Genomic DNA, 19,800 nt, shown 5'->3' with positions numbered 1-19,800 from the left:
TCTTGAAATTATTATTATTATTATTATTATTATTATTATTAGCTGACGTCGACCGCAGGTGTCATTATGTCTTGTTTCTTGAATGGCTCCCATTTTGCAATATTTGACCGTTAAGATTGATAGAGACGAGGACTCCCATGGCGACACCACACACGCCGGCGGCGGCGATCTCCGGCCCCGTCGTCCCCCGCCGCCTCCTAGGGTTTCTAAGGGAGCACTTCAAGACCCCTGACGATCTCGACAACGCCCCCTCCCTCGTCGCCAAGCTGAACCGGGAGTGCGAGGATCTCGAGATAGGTCTCCGGGATCTCGAGGAGAGGCTATCCGTCGCATCCTCCTCTTGGCTCTCACGTTCCGATGAGGCCCAACGGATCCTTCGCCGGCTCCAATCTCGAGGTTCTCCGACCTAAACCCTAGTTCTTGTTATATTTTCTGGTAGTCGTTCTCTCTTTGTGGGATCTTTTGGATCTTTTCTTGATTTACTTTTTCTTTCTTTGGATTTTGTTGGAGTATTAGGTGGAGAGTTGGAAACAGAGCAGGAGAGGATGGGGAGGATGCTAGATGTGGAATTGCCGTTGCTTGCGAAGGAAGTTACCCGGATCGAGACGGTTCGGTTATATGCTGGTAAAATCTTGACGAGAAAAATTACTATCTTGAAATGCTTGGGGATTATTTTTGGCATGAATGCGTAGGATGATTTGAATTGGGAAATTTCTTCTAAAACTTAAAATTTTATAATTTGTTGACGATGATAAATAATTCAAATCCAGTATACACATGGTGCTTGCTTCTATAGATTTGGCTGTATATTTATGATGTTGAAGGAGATGTAATGACGCTGTAACGTTGGTTTGCTCACACTTTTCTGTTTGCCATTGTTGTGGACGTGAGAAACTTATGGAGGAACTTGTTCAACAGTTGTCTGCCTACAACTGTAACTAGACATCACAGAGTGTTCCAGGATGACCTCATTAGAGCATTGGTGGCTTGCTCTCATCCTGACAAATTTGCTTCTTGTCATTTTTTTTCCTTCCTGCTTCGGTAAGTAGACAATGCTTGCTCTCTGCAGTCACCTCATTAGGTGCTTAGTTGGCTTGCTTCCATCTGTCCAGAGAGTTCTTGAACTCTGCTATGATTGTACCGATATATAAACTAAACCATTTTGAGGTCAACTTTTGCAATCAGAAAAAATGTTTTAAAATATCTGGAATCAATAAGCTTTCTTGGGCATAATATCTTTTGATAGGTTTCACTAAGGCCTCATTGACTTTATGAAAAGGGATAATTCTATAATATGTATTTCTTTTTGTTATTTCCAAAATGAAGTATTTATTCTAGGAATACATATTTTTGTAGATTCACTTGTATTTTAGAATAAAAGTATAATAATTATCTTTGATGTGATATAAAGTAAAGAAAAAGATGAAAAAAGTATTTTATCTTTTATGAAATTACTATGAATACCCTTTAATTTGGTATAAAATAGATTGATGGGATAGATTTTAAAAATAAATTAATAATTAGATTGGTGTGTAGTATAAAATATAATTTTGAGGAATAGTATTTATATTTTAGAATGAGATTATTATGATATTTAGCTGTTATTCTGGAATAAGAAAAAAGTTATTCTTGAAATGAACAGGGGTAACAGATTATTTCAACAGCCAATGTCTAGAAACTATAGGAATTTCATTTGTGGCAAGTGAGCAGGAGATAAATGGAATAAGAAATTCCTATTGTAATTGAATTGCTCCATTTATTAATTCTGGACCTTCTGGTTTGAAAAGACAGGACCTTATAGGCTTTTTTGCAACTTTACTGCTGACTTTCCAGAAACAACGCTACAATTGGAAACTTTAGTCGGTGATCTTGAAGATGCAACATTTGCCATGGTGAGCCAAACATCAATAAATGATACATTATTTGGTCTTCCGGTTGGATCCAATCCACATGTGAGTCCCTTCTCTCTTGTCTTTTTTCCTTGTCTTTTGATGTTAAAGTTAGAAAGATTTGATAGGAACATGTTCAGTAGTAACTCTATTCCTTGAATAATACATGAGGAAATTCTAAAATTGAAAATTCCTTATTTGGAATGCAGGACAATGGGCGGAAGCAGGAGAAGCTGCTTCTTGCTGTTAAGGTCATGAAGAATATTGAACAGATATTAGTAAAAATTGCTAACTGTAGACCACGGTGGATTAAACTTATCATGGCTGTTGATTCTAGAGTAGATACATGTTTAGCCATTTTGAGGCCTCAAACCCTAAGGGATCATCGGGCTCTAGTTTCAGCACTTGGATGGCCTCCATCCCTCTTGACATCAGACATAGAGAGGAATAAGTCCTTGGGAATTCCAAACCCCCTTGTTCTGATGCATGGGGAGAAGAAGCAGATATATTCTCAAAGCTTTGTAACACTTTGTGCATTGCAACATTTGCAGGCCGAACGTGAAGCACGACATTCTCTAAAATATGAGAAAGGGCGCAAGTCATACCTAGATCATACATATTTGGATAGAAAGACCTGCTTCATAAATGGGCTTTGGGCAGTTGATGAATTGGTTCACCCTATTGCGGCAAGGATGGAATATCATTTTTCCAAATGGTTCGATCAGCCAAAGTTCATTTTTGCTCTTGTTTACAAGATCACAAAAGATTTTATGGATGGAATAGATGATATTTTGCAGCCTTTGATTGATCAAGCAAGACTAGCAGGTTTGAGTGCCAAAGAGGCTTGGGTTACTGCGATGGTTAAAGTTCTTTTAGGGTACTTGGAAAGACAAGTTTTTCCTGCCCTTGTAAGTACTTACCACACTAGTGATAAAAACGTAGGGGTTCTTTCTTCATGGCTTCACTTACTTGACCTTATGATTACTTTTGACAAGAGAATCCAAGTTCTTGCAGCTTCAGGTTCTCAACTAATGGGCCCACTTCTAGAGTCTGAAAATTTCTCAAGATCATTGCCAATATTATCAATATTTAATGAGCATTCTGATTGGCTTCAGATATGGGCAAATATAGAGTTAAAGATTGCTCATGACAAGCTAAAATGTGAAATGGAGGATGAAAAAAGCTGGTTATGTAGCGCTAGACAACAATCTGAATTTGGCTATGAGGAAGAAATTGACGCATTCCTTTTCTCCACTAGAGAAGATTATAAAGCTCCACCAATTGCAGAATCTGTTGTTAAAATTGCATTTGCAATAATCGAAAGATCTCGAGCTTTGCCAAGTAATGGGATGAAAATTCAATTTGTTAGGTCTTCTACAACCATTTTCTTGAGCCATTTCTTTGCTATCTTACTTCAGCGCTGCCAAGATTTAGAACTGATGATTGCTTCTGCAGAGGATGATGCTTTTCTTAAGGTTTCTTGTTCAGTTAATGCTGCTCGATACTGTGAATCTGTCATTAGGGAATGGGATGAAGATGTTACTTTCTTGGAGATGACTGTTGATGTAAATGATGTGTGCTATGGAAAAGAAAATTATGAACATGATCACCAACACTCACTGTCCTTTTTCTCAAATGAAATTATGTATTTAATTAAGTTAGGGACCGATTGTCTTGAGAATATTATGTCTTCTATTCTACTGGAGTTTGATGCTTTGTGCTGGGATTACATGCAAAATGTTGGGCAGTGGGAAGAACTACCTGAAACGAAAGATCAGGTCATGGATGAAGAAAACCTAGTTGTGTCCTCTGATTTTGTGGAAGCACTAGATATGCTGGGGCTCCAAATCAGAAAATTGAAATTACATCTTAATTCCAAGGACTTTCTTGATCTGTGGAGAAGCATTGCAGAGGGGCTTGACTATTTTATCTTTAGCAGCATACCGTGGACTGATGTTAAATTCTCTAATTCAGGAGTCAATCAATTTAAAGCTGATATGAGTGCACTTTTTCATATTTTTAGGCCCCTTTGTTTTAGGCCTGAAGCATTTTTTCCATTTGTAAGTGAGTGTCTGAAACTTTTAAGCATGAACCGCAAGGATGTGGATTACCTTCTCAAAATGCTAATAAAGGATGAAAGAATAAGGTCAGAGTCCTTGCAACTTCAGGGAGTATACCATGTAACTTATAATCATGCTGAAAAGATTTGGAGGAATAGGAACTTTGGAGGTTGACTTGGGTGGTCGGAGAGGGCTGACAAGATTTTGAGGGTGAAGTTGATCCTAGATGCAATACTCAATAAAGCTCGGCAAGGAAAATTTTGAGTTATGAAAGAGAGCAGAGAGAGTTCTAGCCTACTATAGTTCTCCCTGGATGAAGTAAGATGCACTGATTTTCTAACACTGCGTCGTGCCTCCCATATAAAGAGTCTTAATGCTACCTTGGTTTGTGAAATTTACATTTCTTATGTATCACCAAGTGGGACTATCAATTGAAGCACAATTCTGATGAAGAATCTCAGTATGCTAAAAATGACTCAATAGGTACATGCCTCTTCCTTAGTGAGGAAGCCCTTAGTTATCAAATTTATTCCTTATCTTTCCAGGTTCTTTCCAATCATATAAATTTTAAAGTGAGAAATACATCTAATAAGATGGACTGTCACCTATAACACTATTTTTTTTAGTTTCACATGTAATGTTTTGCAAGTAGTAATTTACCGTTCCGTTGATTGTCTTGGTCATAATCTACTGACTGGCACTTTAGTTTTCTTATTATCTGCTTTTTTTTCCATTTTGTGAGCTTTTTACGAACTATCTCAGTTGGATTACTTTTCTTTGCAAATATTCCTGATTGCTGATGCCAGCAAATAAGAGGGTCAAGATGGACCTGCTGTGCCAGCAAACAAGCGGGTGAGGCTGGATCTGTGAAGATTTAAAGCATAACTGTGTTCTTCTTTATTGGAGTTAGAACATTTGGAAATATAAGGTGCTTCTCCAAATCTTCAAACAAGCTCTTAAATTTTTTTGCTAACTCATTACAACTCCAGGATTATCCTTAGTCACTTGGAAGCTGTGGAAGGTGTTCACCATCAAGCTATCCATTTGAAGAGTTCAATCTATCTTTCCATGTTCCAGTAACTTAATGGTGGCTGTTGATTTTCATTTTAACTTGTGTGTTAACGCATTTGGCTGACAAGGATTTATTCTACTTGAGGAATCATGTTCTTAACTTTCCACACCTGACTACAGAACCTGGATATTCATTTAAATTGCTATGCCATCAATACTCATAGCAAATATACAAAAAAATTCTATGTGAAGAAATAGTTATAGATGTCCAAGTTAGTATTTGCCCCATTCTGTGGCTACTCTGTGATGTCGATGCCCTGATGACACTTGAAAGATGAAATGCCATCTGATTGTCTAGTTGTGTAGACTGTAGAGTGTATTCTGGTGTGCACGTGGCCGCCGTACTAACATATATAATTATATATTAATCGGAGGGTTGGCCCTATTCTCCAGTCCAATTCCTTCTGGATAATTGAATCAAGAAAGATAGTTTGGAGAAGAGCTTATCTTACATATTCATTAGAAGTCATGGGAATGATGAGGCACAATGGTCTATGAACTATCATGGTGCAATGTGAATGTAAGCTTGGATACATGTTTGTGATAATGTTACCTCAACTTGGGGATGAAATTTTTTTATATCAGCAACCAATGCTCATAGTTTCAATTGCAGCAGAGAAAGATGGGATAAAATTTTATTTGATTTTGATATCTAGATTCTTGGAAAGGACTCTGTATGTATGGAAGTCATATTAGGTGATGAGAATTGGACATGCAAATATTCAATTACTGAGTCTAGATCAGGGAAGGTATACAAATCTGCTAGATCAGAGTAAACGCAATGGAACAAGCATAAAATCTGATCTCATAAAGATCTCACTCTACTAAATTTCTCTATCATCTACACTTGCAAATGCAATGTTCTTCAAATCTTCACAGGCTGATCTCGTTCTCCAAATCTTCACTGGCTGAGACACAAACATAGGTTTGGTACTTGACTAGTCCTTTATCTGATCTTGAGGAGGTGGGAGCTTCTCCATTCTCTAGTTCTTCCAAGACTTTCTTGAGATGGGCTTTCTCTGATTGAGTAGTCTGGATGTGATTTAACAGTATAGGTTTGACCATTAACTGGCTACATATGGCTTCTCCCTCTTGATGCGATGTCAGTCACTTCTATCTCCAAACTTTTGAAATCCTTAATAATGCACTGCTAGCAAGTGAGTGCTACTAGTTTTCCTCTGTTGATTTTCTACTCAGAGCATCTGCTACTATATTCGCCTTCCCTAGATGATAATTGATGCTGACATCATAATCTTTGATCAGCTCTAGCCACCTATGTTGTCTCAAGTTAAATTCCTTGTGAGTGAAGATGTATTTGAGGCTCTTATGATCAATAAAAATCTCACAAGATTCTTCATAGAGGTAGCGACGTCATATTTTTAATGCAAAAACCATTGTAGCCAATTCAAGGTTATGAGTAGGGTAATTCTTCTCATGAATCTTAAGCTGTCTGTATGCATAAGTTATCACCATCCCGTGCTGCATCAAAACACAATCCAGGCCCTAACGGGATGCATCACTTTAAATCACGAAGTTGTCACCCTCAGTTGGAAGTGATAAGGATTGGGGATGAGATCAATATCTATTTGAGCTCTTAGAAGCAATTTCCATAATTACCCATTCACTTAAATTTCACCCTTTTTTTGGTGAGGTGAGTAAGTGGTAAAGCAATTCGCTGTATTTTTGAGGTCAATTCCATATTAGGGCTTCTCCTATATAACAAAAAAGGTTGAGATAGCTAAAAAGATACAAATTTTTGTATTATCATAATAATGCAAAGAATACTGAACTACCTGAAATAAAGGTCCTTTTCGTATCACATGCTAGTTCTTTTGAGTGTAAGGATCTTGTGCCTTGCCAAATGACCTCAATTGATGTTGCTGCATTTTTGGGGCTTTCATTACAAGGGAAGTTAATATTTCTTACAAGCAGCGAAGATGTAGCATCTTAGGTTCTATGACATGTAGGGAAGCTAGATAGGACTGTAATTGAATAAGCATTTAAAAAATTGTGCTCTAGTAATGAGAATGAAGACATTGAAGATTTTGTAAAAAAAATTCTATTCCTTATATTCAGTGTTGTCTTCTTTCAGCGCAGCAACTATTGCTGCCCATCTTGTCAAACTATCTCTGGATCAATAAAATAAGTATGTACTCGTGATCTATAGCAATCCACGAGTTTCTCATGATTTCAATTAGAGAAGTTTAGAGTCATCTCCAGGATTTGCAAAGATGACACTAAGGCAAGATTATATATGTGAACGGAGCAGTCATTTTGTTGCCGGTATTTTTTTATAAGTACACCTCAATAGCAAGTGATATGGATGTTCCATATTTGTTCCCTCACCTTTTCTGTTGGACTGCTATAGTCATTCAAAGGAGCATCACGTACTTGTAACATTCTTTTGATTATATACACACACACACACATTTTTAGATGTGTTAACACTCTGTTTGATGTTTTGTAGGTTTTGAGCTCTCTTGATTGTCTCCTGAAGAATGGGCATTGTTCGGTGGTATAGATTCATCAGAAATAGGGAAAAGACCACAAGCAAGCCGCCTTTCCCTAGTCTAACTGATGCAAAACGTGGTGGAAAGAAGATAGAGGAGGAACAAAGAGAAAAGAGAAATGGGTTTCACACCTCCACCCTTAAAATGGTTTCACACCAACTGTCTCAAAGGAGAGCAAAGTCAAATAATTTTCATTAACCTAAAAAAAAAAAAATACAACGGGCTTATATATAGACCTATAATGGAAGTAAGCAAAAGACACCATAAATAAGAAATAAGCAAAAGACACCATAAATAAATAAAAATATAAAATCAATTATGACCAAATTCCTATAGGGGGGATCATCAACTATCGGTGCCTCCTGTGCTGGTACACACGCTATCGTGTTCTATCAGTGATGTCTGCATCACTAACAAACCCTATACTTAAAAGAAACAAAAGACTTGGTCAAATGAGATTGGTTTTGAAAAAGGGGGGCCCACAAAAGGAAGAATATTTTGAAGACTTATTTAAGGTATTGTAAATAACTACATTACTAAATATATACATAAATATAGTTATCAATGTTGGTTAAATACGAATTCAGATATAATTATTATACACTTATAATTAACAAATTTTTTGCACCAGATTAAAATTGATATTGAAGAGATCAAGCAAACGCAACTTCAAATATTACAAAACTAAGGCGCATGGAGAAGTTGTTGCAAGGAAAGCAAAAAAAAAAAGAAGGAAAAACTAGTGAAACAAAGAGGGGTAGGAAGAGTATAGTTAGCAGCACAATGTTGCCCTAGGAGTCGATATGTCTTGCTTCTTCATTAGGCCAGGTTATTGAAGAGCAACCTCCCATTGTAAACAAAGGCTTAGAGACAATATACGAGGACGAGTAGAAGGATTTACAAGCTGAGAAAAAAAATAGATGATGAACATAATATATGAGAATGTGTTGGAAAACTAGATGATGTTATAAAGAGTATATCTTTATGGCCTGAGGAAAAAATAATAGACATTCACTCACTGCAGCAATCATCTGTCAAAAAGAAACTAGAAAGATTCTATCCTATTAGGCTGAAAGGATTATTTAGTGTGAATAAAGATATTATAGATAAGACTAATGACGTCCCTGATGAGTAGTGCTATTTTATCCCATTTATTATGTTTATGATTCTGATTGAGTTCTTTTATGCACAAAGCTATCATCTTCAGTCTTTTTAATGATGTTTTTAATGCTATATTTTTGTTTGATAGTTCGGATTATATTTAGAACGACTCTTTCTTGCATTGCACAAGGAAACACGTGATGGATATGCTTAATGGTTACATGATTGTAGATGATCTTATTTGTGTAAGGCAAAGAATATATTACAACCATGCTGAAGTTTCATAAGAATATACTCAATATTGTTTTATAGACACAGACTTACATGTAATTTATAATTTATAATAGATTTTTACTTCTTACATTTTATTTGAACTAACAACATTATTTTGTATATGTAGAGGTTTTTGAGCATGAAATCAGAACACATGTTTGAATATTGTGTATTCGGTGCTCTTTATGGTGGAAGACTACATAAGTGTGCTTATTGGATGATTCACTGAATACATATTTGCATTGGCACTTTTTTGCTGTTGATTTACAAAATTGTGTTCAACAACGTTACACTTCAATAGAAGTTGAATAGTATTAGGATGAGATGATAATAATGGTATGAAGTTTGACTATGTATTGCGTGTTTATTTAGTACTATTTGTAATAACATAATTTACAAGTTTATATTTGCAACAGGGGAAATGGGTACAAGACTATTCAACGGGTTTCCAAACATATATGGACATAGAGTCCAAGCTAGCGACGATTGGAAAGTTATAGATGAAATATATGCCAAGGCAACATTAAAGCGTGGATTGTAGAATATGAAGATTGAATTCAAATAAATGTTAAAGTCGCTGGATTTGGACAGAAATATATGAAATTGCTTTTGTTCAAGCATGCTATAGAGCAAGCAACTGATGGTTTTCTAAAGAATCGTAAATACTTTTACTTCTATGTCTTTACACAAATTTGTAACTTTTGGACTACGTATAATTGGTTGTTGATAGTGTTATTTTACATTTATTGCAGGGTGAAGGCTTTATGAGATATAGTTCTTCTGATCAATCTTTCAGGTCGTATCATTGATGAAAAATTTGATGGTAATTTATTCTCCTATTAATTTCTTTTATTTATAGACAAATTTGATTTATTTGTTTTTTCAGTTAATCCATATGCTGATCACTGGACTTGAGAGATAATTTGTAAACTTTGTAGACGTTGAAACATTTGCTGTTATGTTTGGAATTTTAAAGCATACATGTTATTGAACATTTGCTGAACATTTACTCTTATGTTTGAAATGCTTTTAACATTATTTGCCAAGGGTTGTATAGTCAGTTGTTGCTGCTGCTGCTCCTCATTTTTATAGAAGCAGCAGGAGTGTTTCATTTAATTTTGTGATTGCAAGGCAGGGATTTTATGAAATCAATCCAGCCACATTTTAGACTGTAGATTTGTTTCTTTCAGCTTGCTTTTGCCAATAGATCAATGCATTTCAATCTTTATCCTTTATTATTGTTATTATCATGTTGAAAGTCCAATCTCATTCTTCAAAATTACATAACTATGGTGGTATTGTATTTATTTTAATGCATAGTAACAGAAGGGGTTTTGCTTTCATCTATTTAAAAACATTATTGAAATTGCTCGTAGTGTAACTCATCCAATGATTGTGAGGTATGCTCTACTACAATGATTTTAGTATTGAAATCTGATTTTTGAGGTTGATTTTAGTACTGAAATTTCTAGTGCTTTCCTCCATTATCCTCTTCTGTGAAGCAGTTGTCTATTTGCTAGCATTGCATATTCATATATAAAACATTACATGTCTAGTAGCGAGCATTGCATATGTAAGGCAACTTAATAGTATTGCGATGCTAGCAGCGTTGCATGACAATGGTAAAATATTACCATATTGTAGACAATCAACATAGTAATGCACACTTACCCGTGCTTTATATAGCATTGCATACGTAAATCATGATAATACATTTTTGTATGCATGCATTGCATACATAGAATATTACTCTTTTCTCTACCTATTCTATCAATCTATTTTAAATCAAATTGAAGGGTATTCTAGTAATTTTTTAATCTTTACCTTTACTTTATATCACATTAATATAATTATTATACCCTTATTTCAAAATACAAGTAAACATAAGAATAGTTATTCCCAGAATAAATCTCTTATTTTAGTAACAACAAATAGGAATAGCTATTCCTATTTCATCTCTATACCACATGTGAATAGGCCCGTAGTATATTATCAATGAAAGATGACAATGAAATATACTCCAATATTTTTTTTCTTTTTGAGAATTAATGAGCGAAGCCTAATTATGAATTAAGAAGAATAATTTATAAAGTTAAAGATTACAAAGAGATAAGGAGAAAAATGAGATGGAAAAAGAGGGTGGGTAAAAAGACTCCTATTTCCTCCAAAGGTTCACTGATTCTAAGAGGATAGCCAGCTGAGGTAAGAGCTTTAAAATTGAAGATTCTGTTATTTCTTTCATGCCAGATTTTTCACTTTTTGATAGAAATGAGAAGCTTCTAAGGCTTGAGGAGGAAAGGTGTGAAGGTCCTGCTTACCTAACTATTAGTCAATTAATCATGTCCTGAGTGGTACTCCAGAGTGAATTCGAGCTTCGTACTGAAGTTGTTGACAATCCTCATAGAGTAGATGCAATGGAAGAAGATATGCTCCACCAATTCGACCTCCTCACTACAAAGGGCGTAGGAGAGAAGTCTTGAAATACCTTTTTTAGCTAGGTTAGACCTAGTATGAAGCTCGTCAAACCTGACTAACCATAGAATTTTTTTGAGGTTGGACAGAATAGGAGAGCACCAAATTCTGATGTAATTAGCAAATCTCAAACTCGAGAAGTTCAAAAGATGGTAGTGAGATATTTACTGAGAAGGTGCTATCGGTCTTGAATCTCTACCAAATCTTACCATGAGACTCTCCCAAGCTAACTCCTTGGATTAAGTTTATAATTTCTAGGAGCTCTTGAGAAGCAGTGTTTTTTGATCCTCTAGTTTTTGAAAATAAGGATGAGAGATCCTGGGATGTCACACTTCTAAGGCCCTCTGCAATAGTGGTATCCGAGCTCCTAGCCGCTCGGAAGACCAAGGGAAATTGAGACTAAAGTGATAAGTGGGAAGCCCATCTACAAGTCGAAATATTAACCTAGGATCCAATTTCCAATTTGATATGAATTGACACGTTCAAATCTGTCTTGTCTTGAGAACTTCCCTCTAGAAGTGAGAATAGGGAAAGTAAGATGATTCTTTTAATGGAGTGCGCCTTTCTGTAATAGGAGTAAATGACCAAAGTCTTCCAGCAAGGGGAAGCATGAAGATCCAAAAGCTTCCACCACCACCTACCGAGCAGGGCCATATTTTGGTTTTAGAGATCGAGAAATCCCTAATCTGCCTTGGTCCTTAGGCTTGCACACAATCTTCCAGTATACTAGGCAGCGGAGACTAGAGGAGTGGGATTTTTTGCTATAAGTAAGACTAGAGCAGCCCAACAGAGAAGCCCACAATTAAAGATTGTGGTTGTTCGTTATCAATAACATGCAGGATTTCAAGAAGTTGATAATTAGACCTGAAACAATTTCAAAAAAGGGGAGGATTGTTTTGAGGTGAAAAACTGAAGTGACATCCGCCTTATAGGAAAATATCGTGCCATTTGCATATTGAAGGATGAAGATGTTATTCTTAGGTCCTGACGCCTTGAGGAAGTCGTTGTGACTAGCCAGATTAATCATTTGTGAAGGGAGGTTGGTTAGGATGATGAAAAACATCAAAGAGAGTCAATCCTTTTGCCTGTCCCCTCCTCTCTTTCCATGTCGAAGAAGTCAGAGGGGGTGCCATTAACCAACACTGCATTCAAAGTGGAAGAGAACATTACTGAGATCCAATGAATCGAAAACATGGGGAAGCCCCTAGCCTTCATCAGATCCATCAGCAGGGTATGAAGGCCTTGCTAAAATCTAACTTGATGATGAAATCAGAGCATTTTGACATGCTCATCCAATGAATTAGTGCATGAGCCGCTGCAAAGTTATTAAGAATGTGCTGCCCTTTGATGAAGCCAGACTGGGTAGGGTGGATTAGGTCATTCAGATGGGGGCAAAACAGTTGGCTAGGACTTTAGAGATGATTTTAAATAGGTAATTGATAAGGCTAATGGTTGGAAGTCACCGGCCTCCTTAGCTTCATTACATTTAGGTGGCATTTGTTTCGTGAATAAGGGATACTTATTCATGAATTAGGTCTCCTTTAAATACAATTTGTTATCAAATGCTCATTTATATAGTTTTGATCAAACCATGTAAAAAGTAAGTCATATGACAAGTTAAATAGAAAATCTTATCACATGTAAATGGTATGATAAAGTTATGCAAATTTTCTAGTAGGATTTCTGTTAGAAGGAAATGACCAAATATCCCCTCTATACCTAACCCCTTTTTCCCATTTTACCATGTTTCTTCCACCTCTATCTCAATAGCCGATTTCTCTCCATCTCAATTGCCGATTGTTGAGTTTGCTCATCATATCCAGAAAATGTATATTCGATATAATTATAAAATTATTTCCAATAGTTTTAGAACTACTATTAAATTTTTTTTTGAATCCATGATCAACAGAATTATTGGCCCGCACACTTTTTGAGTTCATACAATGTCATTTTACTAATACTAGATATAGAAGATATGGTCGTTGTTTTTAAAATTGCTCTAACTCGGGTTCATCATACAATGTCATTTTCCTAATACTAGATAAAGAAAATGAGATGATCATTGCTCTAACTTGAGTTCACAATAAAGCATATTATGGACACATTTTATTTTGTTCTTTGCTATCTATTATGAGGGCATCTTAGTCTTTTCATCTTAAAATGACTTTATTTGTCACACTTATTCAAAATTTAATAACCAAACATAATTTTATATAAACTTATTTAAGGTAATCATTACGATTTTATCTGCGTTTTGTAACTAAACAACAAAATGTGAATAAAATTATAAATATACTTTTATCCATATTTAAGTTATGTACATAAAATTATCCTTAAAAATTTTTATGTATGAACCAAATGAAGCCCTAGGAATTAGGACAAAAAAAGCCTTGGCGCAACTTGAGAGTGAGAAGCATGGAAGATGAAGGTGGTTAGAGACCCACACCAGATCTGATTGGAGATATATTCCAAAATTGATTTCCACAGAGTTGTTGTATCAAAATCTTTTCACACATGGAACCATGCCCGTGTATTGAATTGTGCACAATTCTAGGATGATTATAGATGTTCTTGTCGAGGATTTTTTTAACCGTGGATGCCCGTGCCGACCGGTACGGGGCGTGCCGGTCGACACTTGCCGTGCTGGCGGCATATCGGCACATGGCACGAGGGGTGCTGCACGACACCTCTCCTAATAGTTCCGCCGCTCGCTGTTGAGTTACCTGTTGCCGATCACCGTCGTCGTTGCTGTCGCCGATCGCCGTCACCCGAGCGCGTCAGTGCCCTAGCCCGAGGGAGAGAGAGAGAGAGAGAGAGAGAGAGAGAGATCTCGGGCTAGGGCACCGACGCGCTTGGGCGACGTCGACAGCGAGCGGCTAGCGGTGGTCGACGACGACGAAGGTGAGTATCTCGTTTTTTTTTTTCTCTTACAGCACGGCCGGCAAGTGCCGCGGCACGTGCCGTGCCTGTGGCACGACCATCGTTGGTTTTAACTATGCTGACATTGCCAGCTATTGAAATTACAGAAGGATCTTCTGGCCTTTCAGATAGTAGCTGTTCAATTACATTCCTCTTATTATCCTTCCTACCATGGACAATATTAGAATCTTCAGCAGAATTACAGGCTAGTTTTGCTATACTCTGCAACCTACTTTCCCTAGCAACCTCTTTCAATTGGAGTGCATCCTTAAGGTGGTGAAGTGTGACAAATCTATCTCTTATTGCCTCAATTTTACAAGCTAGAGAGGTGATTGAGCTGCATACCTCTTCTTGTCTACTTGAGAATGTTACCTGTGATTGAGCAGTGACCTCCAGACTGGAATGCAGCATTTCGGTTTCGAGCACGTTGAGCACATCTTTTGCATCATAACCAACTCCTTTGCACTCCCAGAGCCAACTACTCACGCGCTTGGCTTTGCATGCCCTCAGCATTGACAAGTATGGCTTCAATCTTTCACAGCAAAGCTTTCAGCTTATTTGCATATTCTTGGATGCTTCTGCATGGGTCAAATAGAGGTGTTGATGATGAAGCACTATAGAGAGTTTGGATCGGAGTCTCCAACTTTTGGATCATCCATGCAATGGAAGAGAGGATTCCTGCTGCCATTACACTATCTTGGTAAGGCAGATCAAGAAAGGACTAAGGCTTATGTGAAGGAACTATTGAAAATTGAAGACTTCACATATTGGAGTCAATGGGTTTGCCATCTCCCCAAATTCATTGTCCAAGTCACACCTATTTGAAATTAAGAAAAGAAGATGGCATTAATTGGTCAACAGATTGGCACACAAGTTTCTACCAATACCAACTTGATGTTTGGGAGACCATGCTCTACTGTTAGACATTGTACAACATGCAGCCTATTTTGTAATCAGTCTCTTGAAGGGCGTATAGATATTGATGCATTATTTTAGTTTCAGTGTTTGTTACAAGGAAAAACATAGTCAGTCATCTTCATCAAGATGGCCTTGAAACAACTGTGGGCTAGGTCATGTATCTTACTTGGAGCTCACTCGTCTCTACTTTCACTGTCATGTTGTAGCATCAGGAGGTCATCAAACATTTTATATTAGCTTGAGATAATTTGTCTAATGGTTGTTGGGGGTGGGGCCAGGATCCCTAGAAGAAACATTGTGAAGACAGAGTATTGGACAAAAGGTGACTGAGGTGGAAATTAAAGAGAACTAATGCTGCTTTACTTTTCTCCTTTTTGAGAAATAGCTAATGCTGGTCTTTAAGAGGAGTACTGAAAATATTTAGTCTTGAGTGAATGGAAATTAGAATCACCTTCTATTCAAAGTTTTATCATGCAAAGTTCTAAGTGGGAAATTTTAGCTGAAAAGGTTAAACGAAAATTGTCTCTACTGCAGGCAAAGAAGTCAATCCTGTGACTCCATTTGGAGGTGTGACAAACTTTTCTTGGATGTTTGTATTTAGATTCTCCAAAAGGACTGTGTATGCATAAAGGGAAGCCTTATCTCCGATGATGAATATTTAGAATGCAATTAGTGAGTCCAGCTGTGTGAAGGTTTGAAAGATCTGAAGATAATATTGCACAGCCTACATGATTCTGAAGAAAATCCATTCCAATCCTGACAAATGGAGATTTTTTGGGGTTCTATTCTGAGTTTCTGCTTTGCAGTTTCCAACTGATGCATTTTGTGATTGATACAAGATGGAAACAAAAGCAGGTGTTAAACTCAGCAACATTACAGGAAAATAATAATATGTAAATTGAAAGAACAAGAGCAATTGTCCATGGTTTACAATCATCAGAAAAAGTGCACATACAAATAAAAGAAAATCCTGCAAATAACAAACTAACGAGATGATTTCGAGTGCACAAGATGACAACAAGAAGAGGAGAATTTACTTTTGTGGCATTGAGCAACATTCAACCGTATTGATCATATCTGCTGATAGTGAGTTTTTGGTGCGCTTCACTTACCAAAATTATTTTCCATTCAGAAGCTTTTGGTGGTCTGGGGACAATGAAGAGTACAAAGTTTCACATGACCTCACGGATAAGGTAGTGAGTGATGGCAGGGTTGGGATGGCTGCCAGTTTCCAACAGTAATGCAATTCTAACTTCTGTAAGGGAGGGAGATATGGCACTGCCCTCAGCTTGCTGCATGATTCTAACTGCAGTTCACGAAGACGAGGGAATTCCCCGTCCTCGACACCACACCATTCTTCCCATACATACATGGAATGGAATTCAAGCCTCTCCAGAGATGGAAATGCCTTGTATGCCATATCTTCTTGGCTGCAGAACTCATGGCCCACACGCTTCATGTTGGTAAGAGATTTTAAAGTGAGATGCCTGAGGAATGGAAGTTGTCCGAGTGGAGGTAGGACTTCACAGTTGCTGCAACATGCCAGTGTCAAAGAAGCTAGTTTGGAAAATAGAGGACTTACCATCCAGCTTCCAAATTTGGTGCCAAGATATGATTTTATGACCAACTTTCTGAGATTAACATGAGGGCGGAGGTTCTCTTGTACTCCTTCTTGCAACTCTTGGATCTTCTTTTTCCGCAAAATTCTTTCCTCTCTTGTTCTTGATATCCTTACGGGCTCATCGACTGTATTGATCTTAAATATCCATAGATCTTCTGAACTTTCTTCATCACTAGGACAGTTAAATGTGATCTCATCTTCTTCAATGACTTCTTCACCAAGATCTTCATTTCCTCCTTTGATATCAAAGTCAATGGACAGCTGATCAGAAACATTCTCAAAACCCTCAATCCTGCAGTAATCATAATTGTCAGACCACTCTAGGGTCAATTCCTCGATGTGCTCTTTATTCATCAAATCTGCAAATTTAGCATCTTCTATGTTGCCAACATAATGGAGTCCTGGAATGCGAAGAGATCCTCTAAGGTTCACCAAGTTCTTCAATTCCCTGAGCACATAATGCTCTGCATCTCCTCCAATGCAAAACAATGATAAATTTTGGAGATCAACTAATTTTCCAATGCCTCTTGGAAGAAGGATGAAGTGATATCTGTTTCCAAGATTGATATGGCGCAACCTGGTAAGATAAGTAATATCTTGCGGAAGTTCTTGAAGAAAATGGCAATCTAGTAGCTCCAGTGTCTGCAGATTGTGAAGCCTATGAAATGACTTTGGAAACTTGACAATGTTAGTACGATTGAGGCCAAGGAAGCACAAATTTATCAAGCTACCAATTGATTCAGGAAGATCTTTAATATCTGTGTCACTCAAGTCTATCATTCTCAAGCTTTTAAAGTGTAGGAAGATATTATCCAAAGAAGATACATGTAGATGATCATTATCCCGGTAGTATCTTTTAACAGTAGGATTTAGGGACCGGATTATAGTTAGAAATGAGCGCAGAGGTAAAGTTTTGCCTGAAGATTGGAATTCTATTGTTGTTCTTGTATTTGGAGTAATCAAGGACACATGCCGGGATTCTTTTCTAACTGAGCATAAGTTCCCATCTTCTATTTTTGAGAATTCTCTCACTGAAATAGACTGCACAAACTCATAAACTAGATGATGGATAACATATGTTTGCTGGCCAAAATGTGATTCTAGAAAGAATGATCGCCTCAGCAACTCTTGAAAATAATCACTGCCTACATCTTCTACTTGCTTTCCTTCAATTGGATGTATATATCCTTGTGCCATCCACGACCTTACTAGCTGATCTTTTCTGTACAGGTATTTTTCCGGAAACAAGGAACAGTATGCAATGCATTGCTGTAACTGTGGTGGCAAACCAAAATAGCTTAGTTTTACAGCAGGTGGTATCTCATCTTCTACTTGATTAATCTCCCATAATTGGCTCTGTGAAATGGATTTCCACCTATCTATATTGGTCTCGGAACAAAGAAGTGATCCAACCATTTTCAGGGACAAAGGTAAGCCCTTGCATTGCTCGACTACTTTCTTTGCGAAAGTTAAGATACTTGAATGCATTGTAGGCTCTTGTGACTCAAAAACACTATGTTGGAACAATTGCCAGCCAATTTTTTCTGACAGATGATTAAGATGATAGTAAGGAGCTTCTATGGCCTGAGCAACTGACTCACTATGAGTGACTACAACAATTTTACTTCCTAACACAGTAGATAGAGAAACACAGTCATTAACCCAAGTGTTGTTCTCATCAGAGAAATCATCTAATACAATCATATATCTTTTTTCTGTCAACCAACATTTGAGGATTTCATGCAAATTACTTGGTTCGTCATGGCTCCAAGATGCTGATGAGATATACTCCAAAATTTCTTTCCACAGGTCTGCTATATCAAAATCCTTTGACATCTGGACCCAAGCTCGATAACTGAAGTGTGCACAAACTCTAGCATCATTATATACAGTTTTGACGAGGGTCGTTTTCCCTACGCCAGCGTCGCCAACTATCGAAATTACAGAAGGATCTTCTGGCCTTTCAGATAGTAGCTGTTCAATTATATTCCTCTTATCATCCTCCCTACCATAGACAATAATAGAATCTTCACCAGAATTACATGCTACCTGTGTTATACTCGGCAACCTATTTTCCCTAGCAACCTCTTTCAATTGGAGTATATCCTTAAGCTGGTAAAGTGTGACAAATCTATCTCTTATTGCCTCAAGTCTACATGCTAGAGAGGTGATTGAGCTGCATACCTCTTCTTGTTTACTTGAGAAAGTTACTTGTGATTGAGCAGTGACCTCCAGATTGGAATGCAGCATCTCGGATTCGAGCACATTGAGCACATCCTCGGCATTATAACCAACTCCTTTGAGCTCCCAGAGCCAACTGCTCACGCGCTCATCTTTGTATGCCCTCTCCTCAGCATTGACAAGTATGGCTTCAATCTTTGGCAGCAAAGCTTTCAGCTTGTTTGCCTCTTCTTGAATACTTCTGCATGGATCAAATAGTGATGTTGATGATGAAGCACTATTTAGTGTTTGGAGTGGAATCTCCAACTTTTGGATCATCCATGCAATGGAAGATAGGATTCCTGCAGCCATTGAGCTTTCTCGGTAAGGCAAATTGGTAAACGAAGGAGGAACCAAGTTTATGTGAAGGAGTTATAGCATGCTAATGCTTTTTATAGAAAAGCTTGGCATATTTTAGTCAATGACTTCGCCATGTCCCCAAGTTTCATCTCTCAAGTCACACCTATTTGAAATGGTCAACTGATTGGCGCCCAAGTTTCTACCAAGCACCAACTAAATAGATTATAAATGTTTTGATGACCATGTTCTGCAGTTAGACGTTGTACAGCATGCAGCCTATTTTAAAATGTCTCTTGAATAACATCTAGATGTGTTATTTTTGTTTCAGTGTCTGCCACATGACCGATAAAATATATTCATTCATCTTCATTTAGGTGACCTTGAATCTTATACCAATTCTCTAATGAATCTCACTTCAATTTAACAGCTGTGGACTAGATCATATA

General features: G+C 37.3%; 3 protein-coding genes across 4 annotated transcripts; 2 read left to right on the top strand and 1 right to left on the bottom strand.

Moving 5' to 3' along the window:
• Window positions 1-94: 94 nt before the first annotated feature.
• Window positions 95-1,889, top strand: LOC140775583 (uncharacterized). Of its 2 annotated transcripts, none has more exons than XM_073118962.1 (3): window positions 95-396; window positions 517-624; window positions 1,643-1,889. In XM_073118962.1, the coding sequence occupies exons 1-3, from the start codon at window positions 138-140 to the stop codon at window positions 1,744-1,746; spliced, it is 471 nt and encodes a 156-aa protein (XP_072975063.1). In that variant the 5' UTR covers window positions 95-137; the 3' UTR covers window positions 1,747-1,889. The 2 variants fall into 2 exon arrangements, with proteins under 2 accessions (XP_072975063.1, XP_072975064.1); XM_073118963.1 differs by lacking the exon at window positions 1,643-1,889 and adding an exon at window positions 919-954.
• A 203-nt stretch (window positions 1,890-2,092) lies between these two features.
• Window positions 2,093-4,123, top strand: LOC140775640 (RINT1-like protein MAG2L). The gene has a single exon (XM_073119024.1). The coding sequence runs from the start codon at window positions 2,093-2,095 to the stop codon at window positions 4,121-4,123; it is 2,031 nt and encodes a 676-aa protein (XP_072975125.1).
• Window positions 4,124-16,330: 12,207 nt separating this feature from the next.
• LOC140775639 (putative disease resistance RPP13-like protein 1) lies at window positions 16,331-19,366 on the bottom strand. The gene has a single exon (XM_073119022.1). It carries the CDS (start codon window positions 19,364-19,366, stop codon window positions 16,331-16,333), a length of 3,036 nt encoding a protein of 1,011 aa, XP_072975123.1.
• Window positions 19,367-19,800: the final 434 nt, after the last annotated feature.

The sequence above is a fragment of the Typha angustifolia genome, chromosome 14 (genome assembly GCF_048772165.1).
Source record: "Typha angustifolia cultivar Huaian chromosome 14, ASM4877216v1, whole genome shotgun sequence".
Taxonomy (NCBI): Eukaryota; Viridiplantae; Streptophyta; class Magnoliopsida; order Poales; family Typhaceae; genus Typha; species Typha angustifolia.
This window is presented reverse-complemented; position numbering and strand designations above follow the sequence as displayed.

What these genes read in the sequence shown, in the direction of transcription:
- LOC140775583 (XM_073118962.1), top strand. Translation starts at nt 138, where the DNA reads ATGGCGACACCACACACGCCGGCGGCGGCGATCTCCGGCCCCGTCGTC. An exon ending in TCGCCGGCTCCAATCTCGAG is followed by an intron (nt 397 to 516) that starts GTTCTCCGACCT and finishes TTGGAGTATTAG; the next exon opens with GTGGAGAGTTGGAAACAGAG. An exon ending in GACGGTTCGGTTATATGCTG is followed by an intron (nt 625 to 1,642) that starts GTAAAATCTTGA and finishes TGAAATGAACAG; the next exon opens with GGGTAACAGATTATTTCAAC.
- LOC140775640 (XM_073119024.1), top strand. Translation starts at nt 2,093, where the DNA reads ATGCAGGACAATGGGCGGAAGCAGGAGAAGCTGCTTCTTGCTGTTAAG.
- LOC140775639 (XM_073119022.1), bottom strand. Translation starts at nt 19,366, where the DNA reads ATGGCTGCAGGAATCCTATCTTCCATTGCATGGATGATCCAAAAGTTG.